The 23950-nt window shown below is 62.4% G+C and overlaps 1 protein-coding gene across 1 annotated transcript; it reads right to left on the bottom strand.

The window, feature by feature from the left end:
* Positions 1–1142: 1142 nt before the first annotated feature.
* On the bottom strand, positions 1143–15843 carry LOC111141481 (sodium/potassium transporting ATPase interacting 4). Its single transcript, XM_022494066.1, is given in 8 exon segments — positions 1143–1228; positions 2476–2533; positions 4886–5019; positions 9394–9429; positions 9432–9463; positions 10212–10287; positions 10593–10734; positions 15700–15843. Coding segments are annotated over 8 exon segments (708 nt in total).
* Between the last annotated feature and the right edge of the window lie 8107 nt (positions 15844–23950).

Below are 23950 nucleotides of genomic sequence, written 5' to 3'. Positions count from 1 at the left end.
CTGATGCTCGGGTGCTTTTGGAGATTCACAGTAAAGTGGTGGGTTTTCCCTGGACCGCGCTCAGCAGCCTCTCTTCCAGATGTGCCAGCCCCACCCCACCCGCTCACCAGCAGGGCGGCGGCCAGACATCTCCCGGCATGTCCCCCCACATGCCTCCTCGTGCCTGGCGGGGCCCCTTCCGTCCCCTCTCCTCTCCCTCATTCTGTTCTTCTCAGCGTTGTGATGACTTCTAAAGCCACCTAGCCTCAGGTCACTTCTGAGACTGAGCTTGTAAATGTCCACCAAATCCTGCCTCTCGGGGAAGGAGGTCTACGGGGCAGTGTCCTACTTTCTACGTGGGGGCACTTTGGGGATGCCCGGGGCAGTCTGCTCTCATCCTCTGCCCAGGCTGGGTGGCCTGAGCGAGGGCTCTCCTGTTACAGAGATGGGACGCTTGCCACCCCTGACGGCCCTTGGCTGAGATGGGCTTTCACCTGTAGGACGGAAAGGGTGTGGCTGCCGAGAGGGCGGGGGACCCTAGGGGAGGGCCACAGGGGTTGCCTCGAGGGCAGGATCGTGTCTGAGGGCCTCGGTGGGATGGGAGAAGGGGAAGCGAAGCGCAGCTCCACGATGACAAGGACCCCAGTTCTTGGACCCCAAGTTTCAGGATTGTATGTGGGACCTGGCAAGGGCTGCTTGAGAGGAAGTGGGCAGCGCCCAGTTACCCCCATCCTGAGCCTGGGGGCATGCAGGGTCCTGGACACTGCTTTTTAAGAGGAAAGAAGTCTGATTCTCCAAAGAAACCAACACCCCAAACTTCCTGCCGCAGTAAGACCCTTCGAGAAGACGTCGCCCTCCTGCGAGGAGGTCTCTCCAGCAGCCCCAGCACAAAACCATCTTAGACCCAAGTCCGTGGACTCTGCCGGGCTTGCAGCTCCAGCGGGCGGGGGCCACGCCCCAGAGCCTCGGCTCTTCCACACCCAGCAGAGCCGGCACGGAGCTGATCTCGGGGAGCAAGGAATAGGTGGACGGACGGACGATAGACAGACGGACAGATAGGCAGACGGATGCCTGGTGAGGCTTCCACAAGGAGAGAAGCCTCGCAGCTATGCTAAACCAACTGGCCAGGCCCAGCCAGGGGCGGGCTCTGCTGGCCAAGCTTACTAGTGCGCCTGCTCGAACAAGAGGCTGGAAGGCTTCTCCTTGACGTGGTGGAGAGGAAGTGGGTCAGATCCACCAATGAAATCCACTGAAAGAAAATAAGACCCAAACAATGGAAAAGATGGCAGAACAGAGAGCACGCCCAACCACAAACCTCTGTGTGCTGATGGCAGAGGCAGGGCGAGCCTGGGGGGCCCCAAGGGGAGGGCAGGCACCGCCCCAGGCCCACCCCAGGCCCGGCCCAGGCCTGGCCACGTCCCTCTGGAGGATGGACAGTGTGACTCCCCAAGCAGAACGCTCCGGTGGACACTGACGAGCTCAGCAGGGGGAGGCAGCCTGCGGGGCCGGTCTGGGTCCGCAGGGCTGCGTGGCACCTCACTGTGGCCCAACCACTGCCCCCCGTCACGTCTATGAACATCAGCCACCTGCCCCTTGAAGCTGTGTCTGTGCAGCTGGCGCATGGCTGGGCTTGCTGGGCAGAGGTGATGCATTTCTGAACCGCAGGGCTGACTCCCATGCCAGAACGTTTTAATGTAACCAATATGTGAATTCCCCTTAGTTTTCTCCCAGCCGGCAGTGGTCTGAGTGACGGTTTGGGGGTCACGCGGCGTGAGAGCTGGGGGACCTGGTCCAGAGCCAGTCTGGTCTCCCAGTATAGGAAGCCATTCGGGCCCCAGAGAGGGCTCTGCCCACGGGAGCAGTGGCCCCCAGGTGCACCCAGGCCCAACCCACCCCAGCCTTGTCTTCTGCAGAGTCTTTCCAGGGAATCGTGTCCGAGCCAGGGGTAGTCAGGCCTGGTAAGCGTGCCTGAGATGTTGCAAATCAGAGGAAGGTCAAGGGGGTCCCCCTCTGTGAGCAGAAAGCAAAAGTGCTGCTCAGACGGGACCGGCTGGCACTGAGGCCTGACGGGGCCCCCACAGCCAGTAGGGCCCGGTCTCTCAGGCTGCGGGAGACAGAGTGGCCCACCCCTCTGCGGGTCTGAGGGCTGAACCTCTGCCTGCGGCTGCTGTGGAGGCTGTGGTGTGACCTGCCCTGCAGTCTGGGAGCCCTTGGACCTGGGGGCTTGGGTGTGAGCTGAGCCCTGGTGCCCAAAGCCCGGGGACCCTCTCATCTGTTCTTAGGTGGCTGGGCCATCCTCCCCTCTGCTCAGACACAGAGCCCCGAGGGCAGGGGGATCCACCTAAGAGGCAAGATCTCAGGCTTTGCCAGCAGAAGTCCAGGAGAACGCAGAGTCACCACCTCTGTGTCCAACCTTCTGCTCCCTGCCCACAGCCTGGACGGTCCAGGCCAGGTCACCAAGAGGCTGTTGTGGGCACCCGGGGGCCACACACTTACAGCTGTCCTCCTCGGTGAAAACGCCGACCATGTAGCAGGTGTAGACGAAGGCCAGGGGCTGAAAGACACCGAGAGGCCGGGATGAGGACAAGGCAAGCTCGAGGCACGGGGGACAGAAGCCCCAGGGTGTCCCGACCATGAGGCCACAGCCCCTGCCAAGCCTCGGTTTCCTCGTCTGTAAAATGCACAAGGAGAGCGTGTCTGTGGGACTTCCTCAGCTTCAATGTTCCAAGTGGCATCTGACTTCCTTGCGGGGGTATGAGCGGGGTAAGGACTGGCCAGTGGTTGAGTCCGGAAGGTGACCACCTGCTTTAACAGGAGGCTGAGGTGAGAGAGAAGCCTTCAGAGACACGACCACAGCTGATGGACCCCCCAGACCGAACCCCTCGCCCCAGTTCCAGCCCGGCCATCACTGTGGGGTCCTCTTGCCATAACCAACCACCAGCTTTCTCCTCGGGGAGGGGGTGCCCACGCACAGACGCGGCTGCAGAAGTTGGAGCCAGCCAGGCCGGATGGCTCGGCTGCCGGTGCCATGGACCCAGCCTGGCGGGCAGTTCTGGACAGAGTGGACAGGGCTGGCTGCTGTCCTGAAGGAGTCAGGGGCTTGACTGGGCAGAGGCTCCCCAGCCAGGCCCGCGGGAGGACACTCAGACTTCAGGGTAGAGGGCAGGTGGGCATTAGGTGCCCCACGGACAGTGAGACACCAGGACCACTGTGGGAGAAGGGGCTCCAGCCGAGACGGAGGGGCTGGCACTGCCTGTGGTCTGGTCTCTCTGCACTCATGCGGCCCAGGAGATGTAACCAAGGGCTAACACCTCCCGAGGGTGGCATTCACGCCGTCGGGGAGCTGCATCCTCCTTATGGGAATGAGGGGACCGGCCCTGACTCGCAGCCAGAGCCCGTGGTGGGCCCTGAGCAGGACGGCTTGTTTCTAACATGCAACCCAGCGCCACAGGGCCAGAGGTTCCCAGGAAATGCCCACGGCCCTGTGTGCTCACAGGGCCTTGGGAGAGGCTAGCAGCCCCAGCTCACCTGGGAGGCTCTGCCCAGGGAAGCAAAACCAGCCTCCTCCACAGATGCTGGGAAGCCGCGAGGCCGCTGAGGATGGTGAGGTCATGCTGTCGGGCATCCGAGCATCTCCCATACCAAGCCATGGTCTCCACCCCAAGGATGCAGCTTGGAGCAGGAGTCTGATGGCGGTGGCTTGGGGGTGCTGCACCTGACCCTGCTCCACATTCCCCACCCCTTGTGGTGTGGATGGTGTCCATGCTCCAGCGTCCTCCTGCTTGGGTCGGCCAATGGGGAGCCCAGCAGGAGAAGAAAGGAGAGAAACAAAGTGTGGACCCCTCTGTCCCTTCTCTGCAGCTCTGCATCCCAGGGGCAGGGGGATAGCTCCAATGAGCTCTGCCTGGATATAACTCCTCCCCACACCCCTGCGGGCCAGAGGGCAACGGCTCCGTGCCTACACACCCCAGGGGAGTGGGATACGCTGTGTTGTCCCTCACGTGGCACCCAGATTTAGAACAGCCCCTTCGCCAGCCCCTGGGCATTAACCCAACCAAAGGGCACCACCTCGGTCTTGCAAGGATCCTGACTGGTCGGGGGGACAAAGAGAAAAGGTGCTTCACGGGGGGCCTGCTATGGAGAGACGGCACAGCAGATCTTCTGAGAGAGGGTGGTGGGGGTCTGTCTGTGAGACTAGCACAACCCAGGGTAGGGTAAGAAATGGCATGGGGTGGACAGGAAGGTGGCCAGCAGCACGGTCTTGGAAGCAAGGGGAAGGACAGCATTTCCAGCTGCCTCCCCGGGGACGGCCGACCCTCCACCTGCGAGGGTGAGGCCTGAGAGGTTTACGTAAGCTCTGGGTCATGGTATCTTCACGCACAGATCAGGCCCAACAGTCCCCCCTCGATGCCACAAGCCGGTCTCCTCCCCCTCAAGAGGGAAGCTTGAGGAGTCCTCTGGAACTCTTTTTTTTTTTTTTTTAAAGATTTTATTTATTTATTTGTCAGAGAGAGAGAGGGAGAGAGAGCGAGCACAGGCAGACAGAATGTCAGGCAGAGGCAGAGAGAGAAGCAGGCTCCCTGATGAGCAAGGAGCCCGACGCGGGACTCGATCCCAGGACGCCGGGATCACGACCCGAGCCGAAGGCAGCCGCCCAACCAACTGAGCCACCCAGGCGTCCCAGTCCTCTGGAACTCTTATGGGAACCTGGTGGCCCTCCCAGGAAGGGCCGGCTGGAGCTGGCCGTGGTGCTGAAGCCTCCTCCCACCCACCCATCCCCCCTCTCTTCCTCCACAGGGTCCTGGAGAAGGACACCCCATGACCCCACCTCTGCTTTCCCACCTCCTGTCTGTCCCCTGCGCACCACTCCCAGCTGTTCCCCGAAGCTCCCAGAAGCCCATGGTACCTGCAGACCCCGCTCTACCAACACTAGGCTTTCTGCCTCCATGGCAGGTTCTCTCCTCACCAGGCAGACCACAGGCCAGCCAGCTGAGGGCTCGCCCTCCAAGCCCTCCAGAACAATCGTCAGAGGGCTGGCTCCTGGGGGGCAAAGCACGTACCAGCGAACCAGTCTTTAGAATCTCGCATTTCATGAAAGAAAGTCCATCCCTGCAACCCAATGGATCCGTCTCTCCCACCGCCACACGGAACCCTCCTCCCACCAGCAGCAGCATGTTGGAAACTCCCACCAGGAATCTTCATTTGTTCTTCCCCAGTTTCCTTGGCGTTGCCTTTTTAAAAATTCTGCAAATGTATGGAGGAGTGTCCTTGCCAAGCCGGTTCTTTCTCCTTTTGAGGAAGCCACCTGGGTTCCCACGCATTTTCAGGTAACCATGACCCTCACTTTGTGTCAGTGAGTGAGGTCTGCAGCACCAGAGGGAAGGGCAGCTCTGGCTTCTGGCCGTGGGGACAGCACCCCAAACGCCCCAGTCTCATCGTCCGTTGGGCCTATAAAAACCAGAGAGGAGGGAACGCCGGAAGTGTGCAGGCCACCTACGCTGCCAAAACACGGCACGTGGACCACCACGAGCAGCCAAGCATTGCCCAAGATTCAGAATTCAATTTCCAGAGTCAGCTGCCGGATGCCGAACCTCTGTCCTGTGAACCCCCCGGACACATGGATGTCGACGCCACTGCTTACACCAAGCAAAGTCAGGAGCCTCCAGATCTGACCAGTTCCCTCCAGGGACGTGGCGGACACACCCGGGCTGCTCTGTGTGTCCTTTGCGGTGCTCATGGAGCCACTGGCCAACACGGACTGAGCTCCTCCTGCAAGCACATTCACCAGAGCCTTGACCTGACCTCCCCCAACAGGTCCTCCCCCACTGCTTCCCAGGCCACAGAACAGGAAGCTGAGACACGGGGCTCAAGTGGCTCACAAAGGCGGCGCCCACCGGACCCAGGGCCTCAGTACTGCCCAGGGCTGGAGAAGCACTAGCCAGACTGGACTCCATTGTGAGGTTCAAGGCTCACCTGGACACAAACTCCAAGGTCCTGGGGCAAAGCCACCTGGCTCCTTGCTGGTAGGCCTTGGGTCCTATGGTGGAAGCGAGGCAGGACAAGAGCGAGTGGGTTCCGTTGGACAATCAGGTCAGGAGGTTCCTTGCCCGGCCTCCCCAGGGCCAGCAAAGCCTGCGGCTGGGCCTGTCCCAGGCCTAACCCGGCCCTGCACCACCCGCACAGCCTGCATGACACACAGCTTCGGAAAGGGGCCTGGGTTGGTCTCCAAGGGGGCAGCGCTTTGCCACACGTGTCCTCCAGGAGCCAGAAGCCATCTGTGTAACCCCGAGGAATTGTTTAGTTGCTGTCGTGGGTTGAATTGTAGCCTCAGAAATACATGATCAAGTCCTCACCCCAGGACCTATGAATACGGTCCTATTTGGAAGCACTCTTTGAAGAGACGACAAAATTAAGATGAGGCCACCCCAGATGCTGAGATTTAAGGAAAAGTGATGAGATCTGACACACAAAACACAAGAAAGAAGGCTGTGTGAAGACAGAGCCACGTCTGCCGGTGGGGACGTCCGACACCGGAAGCTGGGACAGACCCTCCACCCGAGCCCCTGGCAGGAACCGACCCTACGGAACCTTGATTTTGGAGTCCTGCCTCCAGAACGGAGAAAAACAAATGTTTCCAGCGGCCTGTCACAGTACTTTGTTATGGTGTCCCTGGGAGACTAAAGCGTTGAAAAGCCAGAAACCACCGGCCCAGCTGGCGTGGCCTGGCCACGCATGGAGCAGCTGGTGTCCCTTTCAGGGAGGAGCCCAGCACGGACTCCGGCTCCAGGGGCCTCGCAGACAATGGCCCAGCTCCTCCCAGTGCCTCTCCCTTCCCCACACAGGGAAACGCCTGCACACGGCTGCACGGCCAGCCTGACCTCCCCTTCCTCCAGGGCCCTCCAGGCTGTCTGACCACCTCAGAGTCCACAGTCTGTTTCTTCATGCTCCTTCCATGGTCCCTAACCTCTGCCTCTGCTACTCACAACCAGTCTCGTTGTGTCACACACGCATCCGTGGATAAGACACCCCCTCCCCCGAAAAGGACGAGTTCCCTGAGAGACCCCCTGCTGAGCAGCACCCTCGGCCAGACAGCATCCCTGTAACAGGCTCTGCCTCTGGGTGTGTGAGCTCAGGACAAGCTCCAGACCCACAGGGTACACAGCCCACCGAAGGTGACACCTAGAGGAAGGACACCCATTCCATCTGGGCCCGGGGGCAGCCTCTAGAGGACGCTCCTGGAGGCTTTGAGAGAGAACGGGCTGCAGCCCACAGGGTTTTCCCAGCCCCAGCTCTGAGGGGCCTGGTGATGGGGCCATGCTTTCCAGAATACAGAGGCCACATGCTCATGGTCAAAGCCAGTCTGGGCTCTGCTGACCAGACAGCTGTGTCCACAGCCACCTAAGCCCTGAAAGAGGGCATGGGGCAGGTGCCCTTCCTGGACCCCTCCTGGAATGGGGTCCCCCCACCCCCACCCCTCGATGGCCTCTTCTGGGTATGAGCATCTTGCTGCCAGTTTCCGGGCCTTAAGTAAAACTGTGGGCTTCCACCTTCCTCGTCTTCAGATGGGTCCTTATCTCTCTGGAGGAGATGATGGGGAGAAAGGGCCTCCCTAGGGCTCCAATCCAGAGAGGCTGGGCCTTGTTGGAAGAAAGGGAGGCATCTGGGCCCCGTCTGCCTTGTCACTGCAGGGAACCAACAGCAGGGAGAGCCTGGGCTCCTGCAGAAGCTGCGGGGCCATCCTGGTGGATCTCCCCGGAGCTCATGCCCTGCAGGGCCATCTCCCACCCTGACTAGAGCTGACCTGTGCAAACGCTGAGATCCTCCGGAAATGACCAAGTGTGACATCCAAGACAGGGTCTCAGAGGCAATGCAGCTGCCCGTCCCTCTCCGCCCACTTGCCCTGCAGGACCAGCCGCCCATGGTGAAGACGCCCAAGCAGCCCTGGGGGTGCCCTTGGAACCAGCGCTTGAAGCCCCGGTCCAGCCTTCAGGTGACCAAAGCCTCCACCAACGGAGGCTTCGTGAGTGATCTCAAGCCAGCACCGGCCGATTAAGCCATTCCTAGACTCCCGACCCGCAGGGTCACTGTCTCCAGCCGTGATGTTCCAGGATCCTAGGTCACAGCGCAGCCACCAGCTCCTGCAGACCCCTTCAGCAGCACGCTCCCCGCGCGGCACTCTCACTGGGCTTCCGTTCCCTGTCCACACGCTAGGGACACGAGGCAGGCACAGGAGGATGAGACATGGACCTCAGCCACGCCGTGTGCCCGCACCATGTGCCCCACCCGACGGCAGCCTGCCAGAGGCACGGGCGCCAAGCAGCCCTCTGCCGCTGAGTTCAGACTCTCCCCTCAGAGTGGGGTTCCCGAGCGTGGATAGAAGTAGCTCCCGGCGCCCCCTCACGGGCTTCAGGAGACTGGGCGCTTCGGGCCTGAATGCAGATGGCGGAGGACGCCCTGCAGAGGACCCCCGCTTCTCACGAAGCTGCGGCTTCGCTCCTCCTCCCTCCTGCCCATCTAGTCCCAGAGCCCCTCCATGGGGGTCAGAAGCCAAGTGCCCAGACCTCCATGGTGGGGAAGGTGCGGGGAGCTACCCGTCTGGGTCGCAGAAGAGAAACGGGCTTGGAGAAGCCACCGGTTTATGGCCGGAGTCTGTCCCAGCAGCTTCCCCAGTCCCCCGTTCCCAGTCTGGAGGGGCAGAGGGGGCCGGGCGCTGGCCCAGCTCCTGAGGCCTGAGATGCTCCTGCCCACGCCCGGCCCCTGCATTAAAACACTTCTCTTTTCAGGGCTTGCAGATAAAATACAGGACACCCACTTAAATGCGAATTTCAGATACACGATGAACCACAGATGTCGTGTACGTCACAAATCCCGCGTAGAGCGCGCAACGCCGAAACGTAGTCCTTGCTGATCTGAAACTCACACGGCACTGGGCATCCTGTAGTTGTACTCATGGGGTCACAACCCCTATCAACACAGCAGGTGCAGCCCAGCTGCGCCTCTGCCCCCTCATGTCAGGTGTCTGTGTGACTTGGAGGGGCTGTGATGGAGGCTTCAGGGCCGGCAGGGGACAGACAGACACACCTTCATTCTGGTCCCAACCCACCGACAGCATCAACAGAGCCTCGGGCTCTGTCTTTCTCCCACCCTCGTGCCCACCCTGGGGCTGGAGCCCGTTCTGAACCTATTTTGCAGAGCAGCACACTGAGGCTCCAGTGGCCTGAGGGACAGATGGGGGTGGGGGTGACTCCTTACCTGTAAGCCCCTCTCCCACCCCTTTCCCCGCTTCCTCTCCTGCCCTGACCCCCCCACTGCAGGGCCCCGTGCAGGGCCTCAGCGTAGCCATGCCCCCAGGGCACAGCCGATGCCTGGCACCAAGGCCGTCTAGGAGCCCAAGACCAGCCTGTGGCTCCTCACGCGGGCAGCCCGGGCCATGCTCATGCCACCAGGAGCAGCGCGGGAGAGGTTGAAGGTCAGGAGCTCGCTGCTCCGGGGGTGAGGGTGGGACCAGGTGAGCAGCAGGGACACGGCCCACCCACCCTCACAGCCCAGTGTGGGCCCCTGTGAAGGTGTAGGGGTGCCCTGCCCTCCAGCCAAGGGCGGCAGGGACCCCAAGGCCCGCTCGCCACTCCCCTGCAAGAAGGCCTCCCATCGCTTGCCCGGCCCCTACCCGGCTTACACCCCTCCTCCAGGAAGGCCTCCCTGCCAGGCCAGACCCTGAGGGTGTGTTCGCACAGCGCTCTCGGCCCCTCCTTCCTGTCCTTGGTCACCACTGTCATTTTAGGTTTGGAACTAACGTCTGTCTTCCCCGCTCTGCTGCCCCAGCTGCGGCCCCACAAAGCAACGGCCAGTCTGCCCCGCACCCCTGGCTCTCAGCTTCGGGTGAGATAAAACCGCCACTCTGGCAGACCGCGGCTTGGGGGGCGCCCGCCTGCCCGGGAGAGGGCAGTGGGTTCTACCAGCATCTGAAAGAACCTGCCCCTCCAGGTGCCCCGCCGCACCTCTTTGCTCCCCGGCCCTCCTCCACGTCCACGGCCCGAACTGCCCACAGCCCCCGTCTACCCATCAAATCACAGGTCTTCCCCCAACCTTTATGAGTCCCTTCTGTGGCCCGGGGCTGTCCTGGGAGCCAGGGCCAGGGCCAGGGCCACGAACCGGCCACGGGAGAGACAGTGACCCACAAGCAGCCGTGTATAACGCTCAGGGGCCCAGCCACAAGCCCTCGACGTACCCACCTTCGACAGTCCCCAACCTCCAGGAAGAAGCAGATAATGAAGACGTTCCAGGTAACCCAGACGGCGGCCCACACAGCTGGAAAGTTGAGACGGGGTGGGGTGGGGAAAGTGAACTCAGGTCTTTTGTAGGCGCCAACCTGCCTTTCCAGAGCACCCTGGGAGGGGACTAGCAGGGGCGACTCTGCTCCCCGAGTCTGCAGCCTGCACGCTCTGTTTGGAGGTGACTTCCCCGAGCCTGCCCCAGACAGGGCTCAGGCTGCGGCGGCCGAATCCCAGACTCTCCGGGATGTTCCTGTGGCTTCTAGGGCACGATGCCGCCAGAGCCCTCCCACTGGACATCCTGCCCCCCTGCCCATGGGGGTCTGCAGGAGCACGACAAACTCACCACCACGACATAGCGAGGCCAGTGCTGGATGGTCCCAAAGAGCCCCAGGATGACCACAACGATGTGGACAAAGGTGGCCAGGATGGGCGCCTACTGACAGCCCAGGAAGTCAAACACCTGCCGCTCCAGGGCAGCGACCTCGGGGCAGCGCGGGTGCCTGAGGCGACAGAACCCCCGCCTGCGTCTCCCGTCTGATCACCACCACCCGGCGCCGGCAATGGTCTTGGGTCTTCCAACAGAAATCTCCAAACGCATCCAACTGGCCCTCAAGTCTCACCTTGGGGGTGTCCCTTCTGCTTGGAAAGGCCGTCTTTGGACAAGCACCACCCCCCAACCTGGATTCCCTCATCCCCAGAGTGGGAACGCCGGGCTGCTCTAACTCACGGGGTTGCAGGCCCAGCCACAAACCTGGGGCAGGACGCGTGAGGCCAAGGCTTGCGGCTCTGGGACACTCTCGGCAGGAGTGGGCGCTGAGGCCCCGTGGAGCTCCGGTCAGCACCCTCCCCGTCTGCTGGGCTCTCCCCTCACTCCATGGACTGTGGCCATTCCCGCTCTCCAGCCCTGCGGGCACAGCCAACAGAGGACCAGCAGAGGCACTCACAGACCTCCTTGGAGCTCGATGGTTTTTAAGGCCTTGCTTTCTCTTTTGTTGGTAGTCCTCACGCCCAGCGCGGGGCTCACGACCCTGAGGTCAACAGTGGCATGCCCCCCTCGCTGAGCCTGCTGGACACCCCAGGAACATGATGTTTAATCCGCAGGGGCGACCTACCGGCTCTGAGTGCAGTCCTGGCCCCAGCAGGCGCACACGCGTCCGTACGTTCCTTCAGCCATTCTGCAGCCCTGGCCCATCACTGGGAGAAACCAGACTGTACCCGGGAGCACACACAGCGAGACCCACCGCACCCAGCACCTTCCCACCCATGCAAGACATGGCATGTCCAGCAAGGGTCGGAGGGGACGGGCCACACCCTGGCACGATGGCGGCAGCGAGGGGACAGCATCCTGGCAGGGCTCCTGGCCGCACTCCACCATTCCCCTATGGCCCCACTGTGCGCCAGCATGCCACCGGCCTGGGGACAGCCAGTCCCCGACCCAGAGCCAACTCAGCTGCATGGGTTGTGTGGGGGCCACCTGCCGAGTCCCAGAGGAGAGCCTCTCCGAGCAAGCCCCCCTCCAGGTCCCTCCCACAGGCTGGGTGAGCTGGAACCATGAGCAAGTAGGCCAGATGGGTCTCCAGGCGCCACACTGCTCCTCACTGCAGTGAGGGACAGACAAAGCCCAGTGGGGTGGGCCTTTGTGGACTTCACAAATGCCCTGACCCCCACAGGAGCGCCTGGGCCTGGCCCCACCCCAGCTGCCTGCGGGGCTCCGACCAGCCCCCTAAACAGTGGCCGGGGGTGCATCCGTGGCACGGCCAGCTCCCGTGTATGGCCCCGAAGGGGCAGCGGCAGCTGTTTCCAGGCCTCTGGCCACGGACATTCCAAGTGTGCCCTGCAGAGGCTGGGGTCCATCCTGGGAGACAGCGGGCCGTGGGGACTGGGAGCGGCTCAAGGGCAGGACACGTGTCTGCTCTGCGCTGCTCTCCTGCAGGCCACAGCCTTCCTGCCCCACAGGCGCGTGGGGGATGGGCAGCTCCAGACCAGCCCCCCCGCCACCGAGGCCAGGAGGTGACAGGCATCGTCTCCTGAGACGCAGGCAGTCTCTGAGGAGAACCAGGGCCAGCCAAGCCCCCGCCTTCTGTCCCCACTTTGTTCTTAATGCCCATCGGGTGTTGCCGGGGTCTGGCCAGTCACTAGACTCCCCACTGCTTGCCCTGCACAGGATGAGGGTCTGTAACCGACACGGTCTCGAGTGGTCAGTACACGTCTGGAAGGACGTGCGGCACCGTCACTGCGGCTAAGAAGGCTTCAGTCGGAGTCTGAGACCCCAGTGGGCAGGTGGGACCCATGGGCCGGGCCCATCCCCTCACAGGGACGCCCTCAGAGCAAAGAGGAGGGGGCCAGGCAGCTGCTGGGAAGACCATGGGCCCCCTGTCCCCTCCCGTCTGAGGTGTCTGCTGTCCAACTTCGGCCTCCCTGACCATGCCCTGCGTCCTCTGCGCCCACGGTTTTGGACCACAGGGGGCATCCCTGGGACTATGGGTGTTCCTGCTTGGTGGCCTTCCAGGAAGGGGACGGAGGTCGGAGGGCACTAGCAGGCCAGGAAGGGGGGAGGAGGGCTGACATAGGGCCGTGGACACACCGGGCAGGGTGCACAGAGACCCAGCTGCCCAATGGACAGACCCCAGTGTTGCCGCCATGTGCTCAGGCAAGTCTGTCTGTCCCCTCCCAGGGCATCCATCCCATCACAAGCCTGCGCCTGAGGGGGGGGATACTCAGCAGGGCCTCCAAGCCGTGTGTCCTCCCCACAGAGAGTGGCCCCGGAAGGCCCAGGCCGCTCACCAGCTGGTGCCTGGCCTCCTGCTTGCCCCCCCCACGCCTTATGGTTCTTGAAATTCAGGACAGAGAGGACGCTCACGCTTCAGTAGCAGAGCCTGCACTGATCTTCCAAAATGCAGGTCCCACCCCCACTCCCCCAACCCACCCTGAGGGCCCCGCCACTGTGCTGGGGGCTCTGGGACCCCGTCAGGAAGGAGCATCTGCATCCCCGTGCCCTCTGGCCACCAGAACCTGAAAATCAGCTCAGCCCGAAAGCACTTGAGTGTCACGGACACTGTGTCAGCCCAAGTCCTTACCGCAGCCTCACCAGAGGGGTCCCGGGACGCCCCTCACAGCACCCAAAAAATGGGAACCAAAGGAAGCATCGGGCTTGGGGCTTCCTCCTCCCAGCACCTGAAGCAGGACTGGGTCACGGCTAGCAAAGGCCAGGAAGAATTAAAGAACTACCCACGCAGGGGCGCCTGGCGGCTCAGTTCTCCAGCAGCTCGGGTCATAGTCTCAGGGTCCTGGGATCGAGCCCTCAGTGGGGAGTCCCCTGACAGTCTCTCTCCCTCTCCCTCTGCCCCTCCCACTGCTCAGGTTCTCTCTCTCTCTCAAATAAATACATAAATCTTAGAAATGCAAAAAGAATTCTCAGAGGCTCCACCTGCAGGAAGAGGCAGCAGAACTCCCTCAGAGAAGGAAGCGCGCGGTAGGGCTGCGAGTCACAGTACAGAACGGAGACTGTAGCAGCGAGTTTTCAGGGGACAAGGACGAGCAGAAACGAAGCCCCCTCCCCAGCACCCCCATCTCCTGCCTCACCACACAGCCCTTCAGGTGTTTGCGGAGCTAACCCCGGGCACGGGAGAGGCCGTCTCTGCCCAGAGGTCGCCCTGCGCCAGCCCATGGCCCAGCCCCTCATGCACCCCATCGCCGGGCGGCAGACAGTAGCTCCCATCCGGGCTTGGATCCCGGAGCCCAGAACTTCCTCACTTTTACAGATCTGGAGGAAGAGACAGGCGCCTGAGGGCAGAGATCCTGCCTCTCCCTGCCTCCTGAGACCCCAGCCCTGCCCAGCAGAAGTGGGGGATTGGGACCTGGAGCTCTTGGCCAGCCCCACGGAGGACAGCCCCACAAACCCGGGCCTGAGGGGTCAGGGCCTGGGTGGGCAGAGGAGCCTGGCCAGGCCCAGACGAGTGTGGTGGGGGAGGGGAGTGAAGCAACCGCAGGAGAGGCAAAGCTCTGGAGGGAGGGGGTGCCCAAGCGCGAAGGGCCTGCGCTGTGATGGGGGACCCTGCCACGCAAGGAGAATGAGCCGTGCACACATGCATGCACGCCACAGCCTTCCCGGGCACAGCCCGCCAGCCCCACCTGTTCTCGACACAGAATGACGTGACGTCCTGAGCCCCAGCCTCCTCTCCTGACCACATCGCCCTAATCAAAGGGCTGGGGTTCATGCCCCTCCCCAGCACCCCCTGCCAGTGCCACGCACTCAGGGGAGACTCTGGGCCGCCTGCCAGCTCCTCCCAGTCCCTGCACAGGCCACCGCTGGCCGTGCTCTCCAGGGTCCAGGCCCACACCCGGACTGGAGGTGTGCGGCTGCGCACGGCTGTGCTCCCGACACAGGCCCTACAGCTCAGGCGTGTGCCCAGGGTGGACGCTGGCTCCACAGGGGCCTCCTGGTTGTTTCAAAGGCCCTGCCGTTTCTGCCCCAACCCTCACCCCCACGCAAAGGACAGCCAAAGGACAGGATGCCATGCGTGCGAGGACTTTCTGCTTCAAACGTCATGCTCTCTGGGTCTCCGAGCTTCCGGAGGAGGAAGGCCCCTGCCCTGCCGAGCCAGAAGCCCACAGCCTGGCCTCAACAAAACACCATTTCTTTTCTAAGATGGGAGACCCCAGGGCTCCTGGGCATCTTCTCCCCAGGTCTGCGGCCTGGGACCTCAGTTTAGCACTCCATCACCCCCATGCCATGCCTCGGGCTTCAGAACGACTGGGAGCGGCTGGGGCAAAATGGAAACTTGGCCGGGGCAGGGGTGGGGGGTGGGGGGGTGCCCAAGTTCTCTAGCAAAGCTCTGGATCCAGGGGAGCAGCTAATCCCCAACACAGAAGGTTCCCAGGTGCAACTCTGGGCGCCGCTGGCTGGTCTTTTCTCCTCCCCATCTCTCCAGGACAGAGAAAGGGCGAGGGGGCCCCATCCTCCCGGGCCAAAGGGGACAGGGCCGCGCTCACACACCCTTAACATACACTCGGGAACTCGCAAGCACATCCCCACCCCCAGGCTCCCGGGCCTTAGAAATGGGCCGGCGCCGCTCACCCAGGGCCTGGCGCTGGCTTTGGAAAGGGAGCGCGCGCTCACGCACAGGAGCCCGGTCCGGAGGCTTCTGCTCCGCCTGGGTCCTTTCCAGCCGCTCCCTGGCACCTGCCCCGGCGGCACCTGTCCCCGGCGATCGGGTCCCCGTGGCGGCCCCCACTTCCCTACGGGCGCACACGCCCAGCGGGGCACCGAGGTTGGCCTCAGGGGCCAGCGGGGTCGCGCGCAGGACGCTGGCTCCCTACCCTTCCCGGGCCGCGGCAAACTTCGGCCCCAGAAGCCCGCGACTCTGACCGTCCCCTGCGGAAGACCCCGCCCTCCCCGCACCCCGCGCGCTGGGACCGTGGGACCCGAGCAGGAGCGGCCACTCACCAGCTGGAAAGCGCGGAGGAAGATGGGCGCGCAGCGGCCGGAGCAGCAGCCCACCGTGTCCGCGCCGGCCCCGAGTCTGGACCTGAGCCACCCCCGCGCGCCGTCTGCTGGGCGCCTCTGCCCGCGGCCCCCGCCCCCCCCCATTCCCGGCCCGCCCCGCGGCCCCCGGCTCCACCCCGAGGCGGCCCCCGCCCCACAGACTCGGGCCCGCCGCCAGCCGGGTCCCACCCCGCAGCCTCCCGCCCCTCAGTCCCGGGCTCCCCCGACCCCCTGGCCCAGCTCCGCCTCCGAGGAACAGCCGCGCCGCCTCTCCCTCTTCCCCTCCGGGGGCTTCGCGCGAGCTGGGGAGGGACGCGGGACCCCTTCTTAATCGTCAGGAGGCTTGGAGCGGCGACCGGCCGCGCTGCTGCCCCAGTACAGAACCAGAGCCCCTGGAGCCTGCCCCAGACCAGTGGGCGGAAGCAGCAGCCCTCCCCTCCCCTGCCTGTAGCCTCCCACCGAGCACCTCCTGCATCTGCCCCCATCAACCTCCTCAACACCTCCCCGGGCTCCCAGGGTTCACAGCCCAGAGGTCCCCTCCCAGGTCTGAGGACTCAGGAGGAGAAGGAGGGTGGGATGGTCTACCAAGGGCTCACAGGCCCAGAGAATGTGGGGAGACAGGGGGGCCAAGTCTGTTCCAACTGTGTCTGTGCCAGGGCAGGGTCAGGTCTGGGGGTAGGGACACTAGGGAGACCCAGCATCGCAGCCTTGAGGCATACATAGGTCTTGTGCCCCTGGGGGACAACCCTGCCATGCGAAGGCCTGGAGGTGGGACTGAGCAAGGTCGGGGCAGATGGGAGAAGGGAAGCAGGTGAGGGGGGTACAGAGGCTTTGCTTTTATCCTTGAGTCACAGGGAGCCCCAGAGTTCTCCATCAGTGTGAGCCATGATCAGGCTGGCCCTCGGGAAGTGACTCCTACATGGGGAGCCAGCAGGTGGTCCCTGAGCAGAGCGCGTGGGGCGCGGGGACAGCTGGTGACACTTCAGCCGCAGGCCATTGTTCTTGGCTCCAGTAGTCCAGGGCCAGAGTGCCAGCCCCGCTGGTGATGGCTTCCACGGCTGAGCCGCTCAGCCGGGCAAAGCGGCTCCGGTGCTCACCCCACACGCGCTGAGCACCCCGTGGTCACCGGCCCCTTCACAGGCGGGTGATCTAAAATCAGGTTCCCATGGTGACCTCAATCCCTGACCCCACCTGTGGGATTTACAAAGCACCAAGTTTTCACCAATACAATATTGGCTAAAGGTCCCACTGTCCACTTAACAAAAGAGCAAGGCCAAGGTCTAGAGTCCCTAGCAAAGTAGAGAGAAAGCCACAGCAGAGCTGTAACCCGGGGTCTATGGAGGTGTGCGGCTCTCAGACCCCAGTAAGTAGAAGGGTTGGGAGGACGGGGGAGTGTTCTCAGGGGGTGTTTGCTGATAGGCAGGAGGGAGGGAGCAGGCAGAGTGGGGCACAGGGAGGTCCCTGGAGCTCAATCCGATGGCCTTTGTGGGGGTGGGCCAGGGAGAAGAAGGGGCCTCTAGAAGCACCCCCCATGGGAAGTCTAGTTCCTGATGGGGATGATTCAGCAGGCTTGGGGGGGGGCGCTACAGTGACAGGGTCACACATGGGAACTTGGACTCACCACCCAAAGCTTTTGATCTTCTTTGCAAATCTTGACCTTCAGAACACCCGGAAAGGGACTTCCTAGGAAAATGTTCAATGAAAAAAATAGGTGGGTTGATGTTACAGGCGATGGAGCCTTTCAAAACCAGCATCCCAGGCACAAGGGGACAGTGACTCTGTGTCCGGGGCCTGGGCACTCTGGGAGTCCGGCAGCATCCCTGGGCTCTTCCACTAGACACATGGCATCCCCACTGGTCACGACAATCGAAAATGTTTCCAGACATGGACAAATGTCTCCTGGGACATTCCTCACTGCCGTGAAGTGTGGTTTCGGTTTTATCAAAAGGAAAGTGTCTCGGATGCTCCTGGGGACGGGGTGGCAGACCAGGTCACCAGCTGGCAGCGTGGGAGCCCTTGGCTCCGTGGCTTCCCAGAATATCTCTCCCGGATACATTCTCCCGTCTGCACCAGGATTTGCGGGCGAGGGCTGTCCCAGTCCCATCTGCAGATGGAAGACGGGACAGCCCCAGGCCCACGCAGGAGACCACGGTGTATCTGGAGTTCCCAGAGTCACCTGGAGATGGAAATGCAAGTCAAAACCACAAGGGGACTCTGCTTCACACCCACCAGGGTGGCCAGAGTCCACCTTCCACGCGCTGCTGGGGACGTGAACGGTGCAGCCGCAGGGAAGGCTGTCTGGCAAGCTCCTTGAGACTTCGACTGTAGGGTTACCATGGGAACCGGCAGTGCCGGCACACGCTCAGAAGAAACGAACAGCCGGAGGAAAGTGTGTGCACCCGTTTTTGTAGCAGCGTCATTTGGAAGAGCCCAAAGAGGAAACAACCCACATGTCCTTGAACAGGTCAACAGGTCTCTACAAGTGTGGTGTGGCCGTATGATGGCGCGTAGCTCGGGTGTCCGTGGGAATGGAGCCCTGGTGCATGCGGCACTGTGCACGGACACAGACGGCATCACACCAAGTGAGACCATCACGGCGACTGTCTGCCCTTCCACCTGGAATCAGACACCAGGCGAGGGTGGGACCAGGCCAGCCTCCTCCTGCCAGCACCACAGAGTATCAGAACTGGCAGCCATCACCTGTTCCAGAGTCCAAGTCCTCAGTGGAGGGGCCGGGGGTCGGCCCCAGCCCCTGGGACCCTGAGCTCGGACGTGTGAGGTCTGCATGGGATTGATGGTGTGCCCCTCGCTGCGGCAGGCAGCGGGACCCCCAGGGCGCAGTCACCCATCCCATGAACGAGAACGCTGTGACGCAACCCGGTCACACAGTGGGCAGTGCTGTGCAGTGTTGGGACCCAGCCACCTTGAGGCGGTGAGATTTCGCTCCTCACTCCACGTGCTGCCGGCTGAGCACTACAGTTCCGGAAGCTGAGCGGTGCCAAGCAAGCCTCATTCCGCGCGGACGCCCAAGGTGAACACACCTGTCCCAGCCCCTCGCCCGCCTTGCCCCTGCCAGATCAGGGTAGCCAGAAAGTGCACCACGGTGAGTCGTAACCTGCCGCTTCCAGTCGGCGACGGGAGAAGAATTAGGCACAAACAAGGCAGCTGCAAGAGATGGGGAGCAGGGACAACAGTCGAAACGGACGGCTGCCCCGAGCAACTCCACAGTCTCACTTTTATTGGATAGAAACAATAGCCAACAGGAGGACCGATGAAGATCAAACGTCAGTCAGTCCTGCAGACAAGCGAGGAGGAGGGTAAAGTTTATAGTTAACCAAGCATATTCAAAGGACACACCTAACTAACAACAGGCGTTTCTGGGATGAGAAAGGAGTGATAATGGAAAAGGGAAGCAGGCGGTTTTCGCTCCACCCTGAGCTGACCGGGCGTTCCTGGGTGCTCGGCTTCCCTGAAGCGGGCGGCATTCCGCCCTGAGCGAGCCGGGCATCCCCAGCTGCCCAGCTTCACAATCGTATACCGCCCTTCTCCCCAAAAACCCGTTGCCAGTATATGTATTTCTTAAGGCCATATCTAAATGTGCTTGGTAACTAGTAAAATCCTCCAGGGGTTACAGTTTAAGTAACAAATTGTTCCGAGGGGCAGCGGCAGTAACCAAAGCACAGAGACAGGCTGCCTGCAGACCCCACTGGCCTGTGCAAGGGGCAAGGGGCTGCGGGGTGGCCAGGACCCCAACACCCACCAAAGGACTCCGTCCTCAGAATGAGGCTGGAAAGGTCAACACCGCCCTGTCGCTGGGGCTGTGGGGAGGGGCAGGGCTAGGACAGCGGGGGCAGGGAGACTCCCCTGACTTCCAGGGGGAGAGCCGGACACTCAACGCATGTGGGGCCGTTTCTTCCTGGGGGTGTCCAGCGGGGAGCTGCCGGGCAGCAGGGCTCTTCAGGCAGGCACTGCATGCGTGCTTTCCTTTTCCTCCACGTAACCTGCTGTGTTCACTTGCTACCATCCGGAGGGCTTGAAACAGCAAAAATTTATTCTCACACAGATCTGGAGGCCGGAAGTCCAAGATCAAGGTATGGGTGAGGTTGTGCTCCCTCCAGAACTTGAGGGGGGATCCAGCCAGGACCTCCAGCTCTTGTGGCTGCTGGTGGCCGTGTCCCTCCCCCTCTGTCCTAGGTGGCATTTCCTCTATGTCTCTGTCCCACATGTCCCTTATAGGGATACTTGTGACACCAGTAAGTCCCCCCCCCAGGGGAACCCAAGACAATCTCATATTGGGGGTCCCTAATTCGATCACATCTACAAAGATCTTTTTTCCTAGAAAGGCCACACTCACAGATTCCGGGCATTAGGAACACGTCTCCTGGGGCTACAGCTCGAGGGCTGTGCTCGGAGAGGCCGGACGGAGGTTCTGGGACGCTCTCTTGGACCCTCCCGCCCTGCACCAGAAACAACAGGAAAAGCGCCCAGGCCTGTGTGGGGTTGGCTCACCCTCACTATCAAAACATGCCACGTTCCCACACGCCCGGAGCCACGGAAATTGCCACGTGCGCAAGTGTTTTCAGAAGAAACTGGGAGAAATTTCTAACCATCCACAGACACTCCCAGGAAAACAGAGGGCTGCCTCCTGACCAGGTCAAGGCTGCCCAGCGGGTGGTGGTCATTCTGCTCTTCCTCTGAGAGATAATGGCATTGGCCGCTCTCCGGGTGATCACAGAAGAGTAGAAAGAGGGAGCCCCTTTCTGCTTGTGCCCAGCCCCCGCCCTGAAAGGAGAGTCCCCCCCACCCCACCAACAGCATGCGATGTGTTTCCCGTGTGGGTGGGCTTGTGTCCCTGACCTGCAGGGGAGCCCGGTGCGAGCCCCTGGGAGCCTCCTCAGGGGTGTTCCAGGTACCAAACTCTCCCCCATGGGGGCTTCACCCCCCGACTGATGTCCCCGGCCATGTTCCCGCTCCCTGGTCCCCCCCAGTAGATGTCGCCACGCCCCCTCCAAACCACAGGATCCTTGGAATTCTGGCTCCATCCAGACGCAAACACCCCAGATCAGTGTGGCCTCCTTCCAACCCCAGCCAGGCACACAGTGATGCCCTCACTGCTTCTGGTAGCTTCTCAGCCTGAACCCATGTCCGGCCCCCACCTTCTGCCCTCCGAGGCAGACACGCAGTGCCGGGGCCTGCTTTCCCAACAGCACCCGGGGTCCTGTTGGGGGTCGCCTGTCCTCACAGGGGTCACACGGATGGGGGCATCCATGAAGCCACAGGGCTATGCACACACAACCTCAGGGCACCAGAACACAGGGGGACACGCTGATGGGGCCCCTGGGGTGCACCCTGGACCCTCCCACCTGGGCCGGTTCAGACACAGGGGTGGACGCGGCCGAGCGTGGCCGGTCAGATGTTCACACAGGACTGCAGGTGCTGAGCTGAGCATAGGTCCCTGCGGCCAGCAGCTGCTGGTCTGTGCGCCCAGCCTGTTCCTCAGGCTCCCCTGTCCTTCCTGGAGAAGCTCCTGGGCTTCAGGTGGTCCAGTGGGTTTCTGCTGCTGGGAAGCACAGAGCCCTGCCCTTCAGCGGGTCCCTGCCCAAGGCTCGGAGGCAAGAGCTGCGGGCCCCTCGGGTCAGAGCACATCTCTCCTCCTCCAGCATCTCGGAGCTCCCGGGCCGGACTCAGGGCCCTTGATGAACAAGACCTCGAATGGGGCATCTCTCCCCCAAGGTGGCTGTTAATTTGGGGAAACAGCCTTGCACACACCCACCCCTCTCCAGCACGCCTCCGCTGACTTCCTCCTCCACCTCCCCGTGCACTGACACTCCCCCCCACCTTGCTGGGGAACCCATCTCCTTCCCCTCTGGCCCAATGGTCCAGGCCAATTCCCCGGCCTGGCACCTTGGGCCCCCCCCGCCCCCGGTGTCCCGCACAGCTCTGCCCGCAGCAGATCGCAGAAAGCCAAGAGCCAGAGCCAGCGGGCCTCGGTGACTGGTGCTCTGGGTTCCCTGGGGCCCTGGCGCAGCCTCCCTGCCCAGCCTCCGGGAAGAGGGCATCATGAACTGCACCGAACCTGGAGAGTGTGTCACCATGGAGACACATGGTGGCCCTGGAGTGGCTGGGGCTCTGGAGTCTCCGTCCTTGGCCTGGGGCAGCAGTGGGTTCTGGGCCACACCAGCCCCAGTCTGGAGCTCAGATCCCCGGAGGCTGCCTAGTCTGCCTTGTCCATCCCCCAGGGTGGCCCTAGCATGCATGTCCCCGGGCCTGCGTGCCACCATCACATTGTACCAGGCCCTTGGGTAGGGTGGCTGGGCTCACACGTAAGTTGGGGACCCCACGCACCACTGTCTGCTCCGTCTACAGTGCTCTCTGGGGACCCCGGGCAGGTGATGCTTCCTGTTGTGGGGAGAGGAGCCTAAGGGAGGCCAGCCTCAGCCCAGGGTCACACACAGGATGAGCCGGACACAGAGCTCATGCAGTCCCAGTCTGCAGCTCCCGGATGGTCTCCAGGAGAGCCCCGAGCATACACTTGGGGGTCTCCTTGGGGACCTCGTCATTCCTCTTGGCGACTGGGGGATCACAGAGAGAAAGCATGACAGAGGCAGGCGCTGGGGTTCCTTCCTTAAGCGTTTAGCTCATTAAACAAGCAGGAAAAGCACAAGGAGAAGGGAAGCAGGTCTGCAAGGCCTGTCTGACTGTCCTTCCAGAGCTCAGCAGCCTCCCCCTCCGTTTAGTTCTTGGCATATGCTCTCTCTCCCTTCCTCATCTCTGTCTGTCTCTCGCAGCGGAGGCTCTGGCGTGGGGCACATAAGCGTCGCATGAAGTCAGTGTCTGGGGGCCATCAGGGAGGACTCAGCAGCCCTCTCTTCAGCAGCCCAGGAAGTGCTCCCAGCTGACACCCTCTCACTTCCTTGGTTCTATTTATTCTCCAGAGCCCCTGGAGAAGCCTCTGTTTCTCTCGTCCACTGTCCCCAGGGTGACAAGTGGCAGGAGGCCCTGCACAGAGGAGCTGCCCAAGCAGAGCTGCTGTAGGGCTCCCTTCCATCCCAGGATCTTCGAGGGAGGGCCTGACGATGTCCCCATTTTACAGATGGGGAAACAGAGGCTCAAGGGTGTCCAGGGACTTTGCCACAACCCGGAAATGGCAGAGACGGGATTGGACTCCAAGCCTGTGTAAGTGCAGCAGGAGCCCGGGGGTCAGGGCAGTGTAGGTGCCCCTCACCTCTGCCGCTGGCACCTGGAAGGAGCAGCCCCCGGCACCTGGGAGGAGGTTGGCCCCCGCAGGCTCCGTCGATGATGGCTGGCGCAGGCCTGGGAGGTAAGAACGCAGTCTCTCAGGCCTCCCTGAACGCACGCAGGGAGCGGGCAGCCCGCTCAGCACCCCCATCGGGACTGGGCTACATTTCACGCTTCTGATCCACACCTCACAGGTCCTGTTGGCCTCGGGGTCGGTGCGGGTCAGTTAGCGGCTCTTTGTCCCTCCTGGGGTGTCACCAGCCTGTGCTCCCTCTCCCTTCCAGGTCCTTGGTGCTGTTCCTGTTCTGCAAGTCAGCCGTTTGGGCCTCCCTGAGTGCCCCAAACTGGACATGCCCACATCTGGGCCACATGCTCTCTCCTCCCCCTCCCCAGGCCAAGGTCCCTCCTCTCCTGGCAATCCACCCGTCCCCCTCACCAGTCTCTCTCCCTTCCAGGGACAGCCAGACCTCGAGAAAACAGAGAAACAGGCCGAGCCCTGCCCACCTGCCACCAGCCTGTGGATCACGCTAGCTGTCCCTCCCGCTTCACGCTGCACCCTAGACACATGGAGGGGAACATAACACCCTGCCTCTACCTCTCCTGGGGGAAGCTGGCCTGGTCCCCTGTGGGCCCTGAGGCGGGCTGCAGGGCAGTGCGGGTACATGGACTAGTCGCTCTCCCACGTCTTGCCTCCTCAGGTTTCTGGTCCTGGGGAACCCACCTCCCCCTGAGGCTCCAGGGCTAGAGCTTGGGGCTCAGATGCCACAGGCTGGACAGACCATCCTCTGGGCCTCTGATTAGCTTAGAATTGGACGCATGACCCAAGGTAGTCCAATCCAAGGGAATGCCAGGCTTCTTGCTGGGATGCTGGTACAAAGGTGGATGTGAACCAGGGAGTTTGCAGCCTTGGAAGCTGCATCTTGGGACCCTAGGATAAAGAAGCGACTGCAGGGCAATAAACCCAGTTTATTAT

This window comes from Enhydra lutris, unplaced genomic scaffold, assembly GCF_002288905.1.
Source record: "Enhydra lutris kenyoni isolate GAN:26980312 unplaced genomic scaffold, ASM228890v2 scaffoldscaffold6, whole genome shotgun sequence".
Taxonomy (NCBI): domain Eukaryota; kingdom Metazoa; phylum Chordata; class Mammalia; order Carnivora; family Mustelidae; genus Enhydra; species Enhydra lutris.
This window is presented reverse-complemented; position numbering and strand designations above follow the sequence as displayed.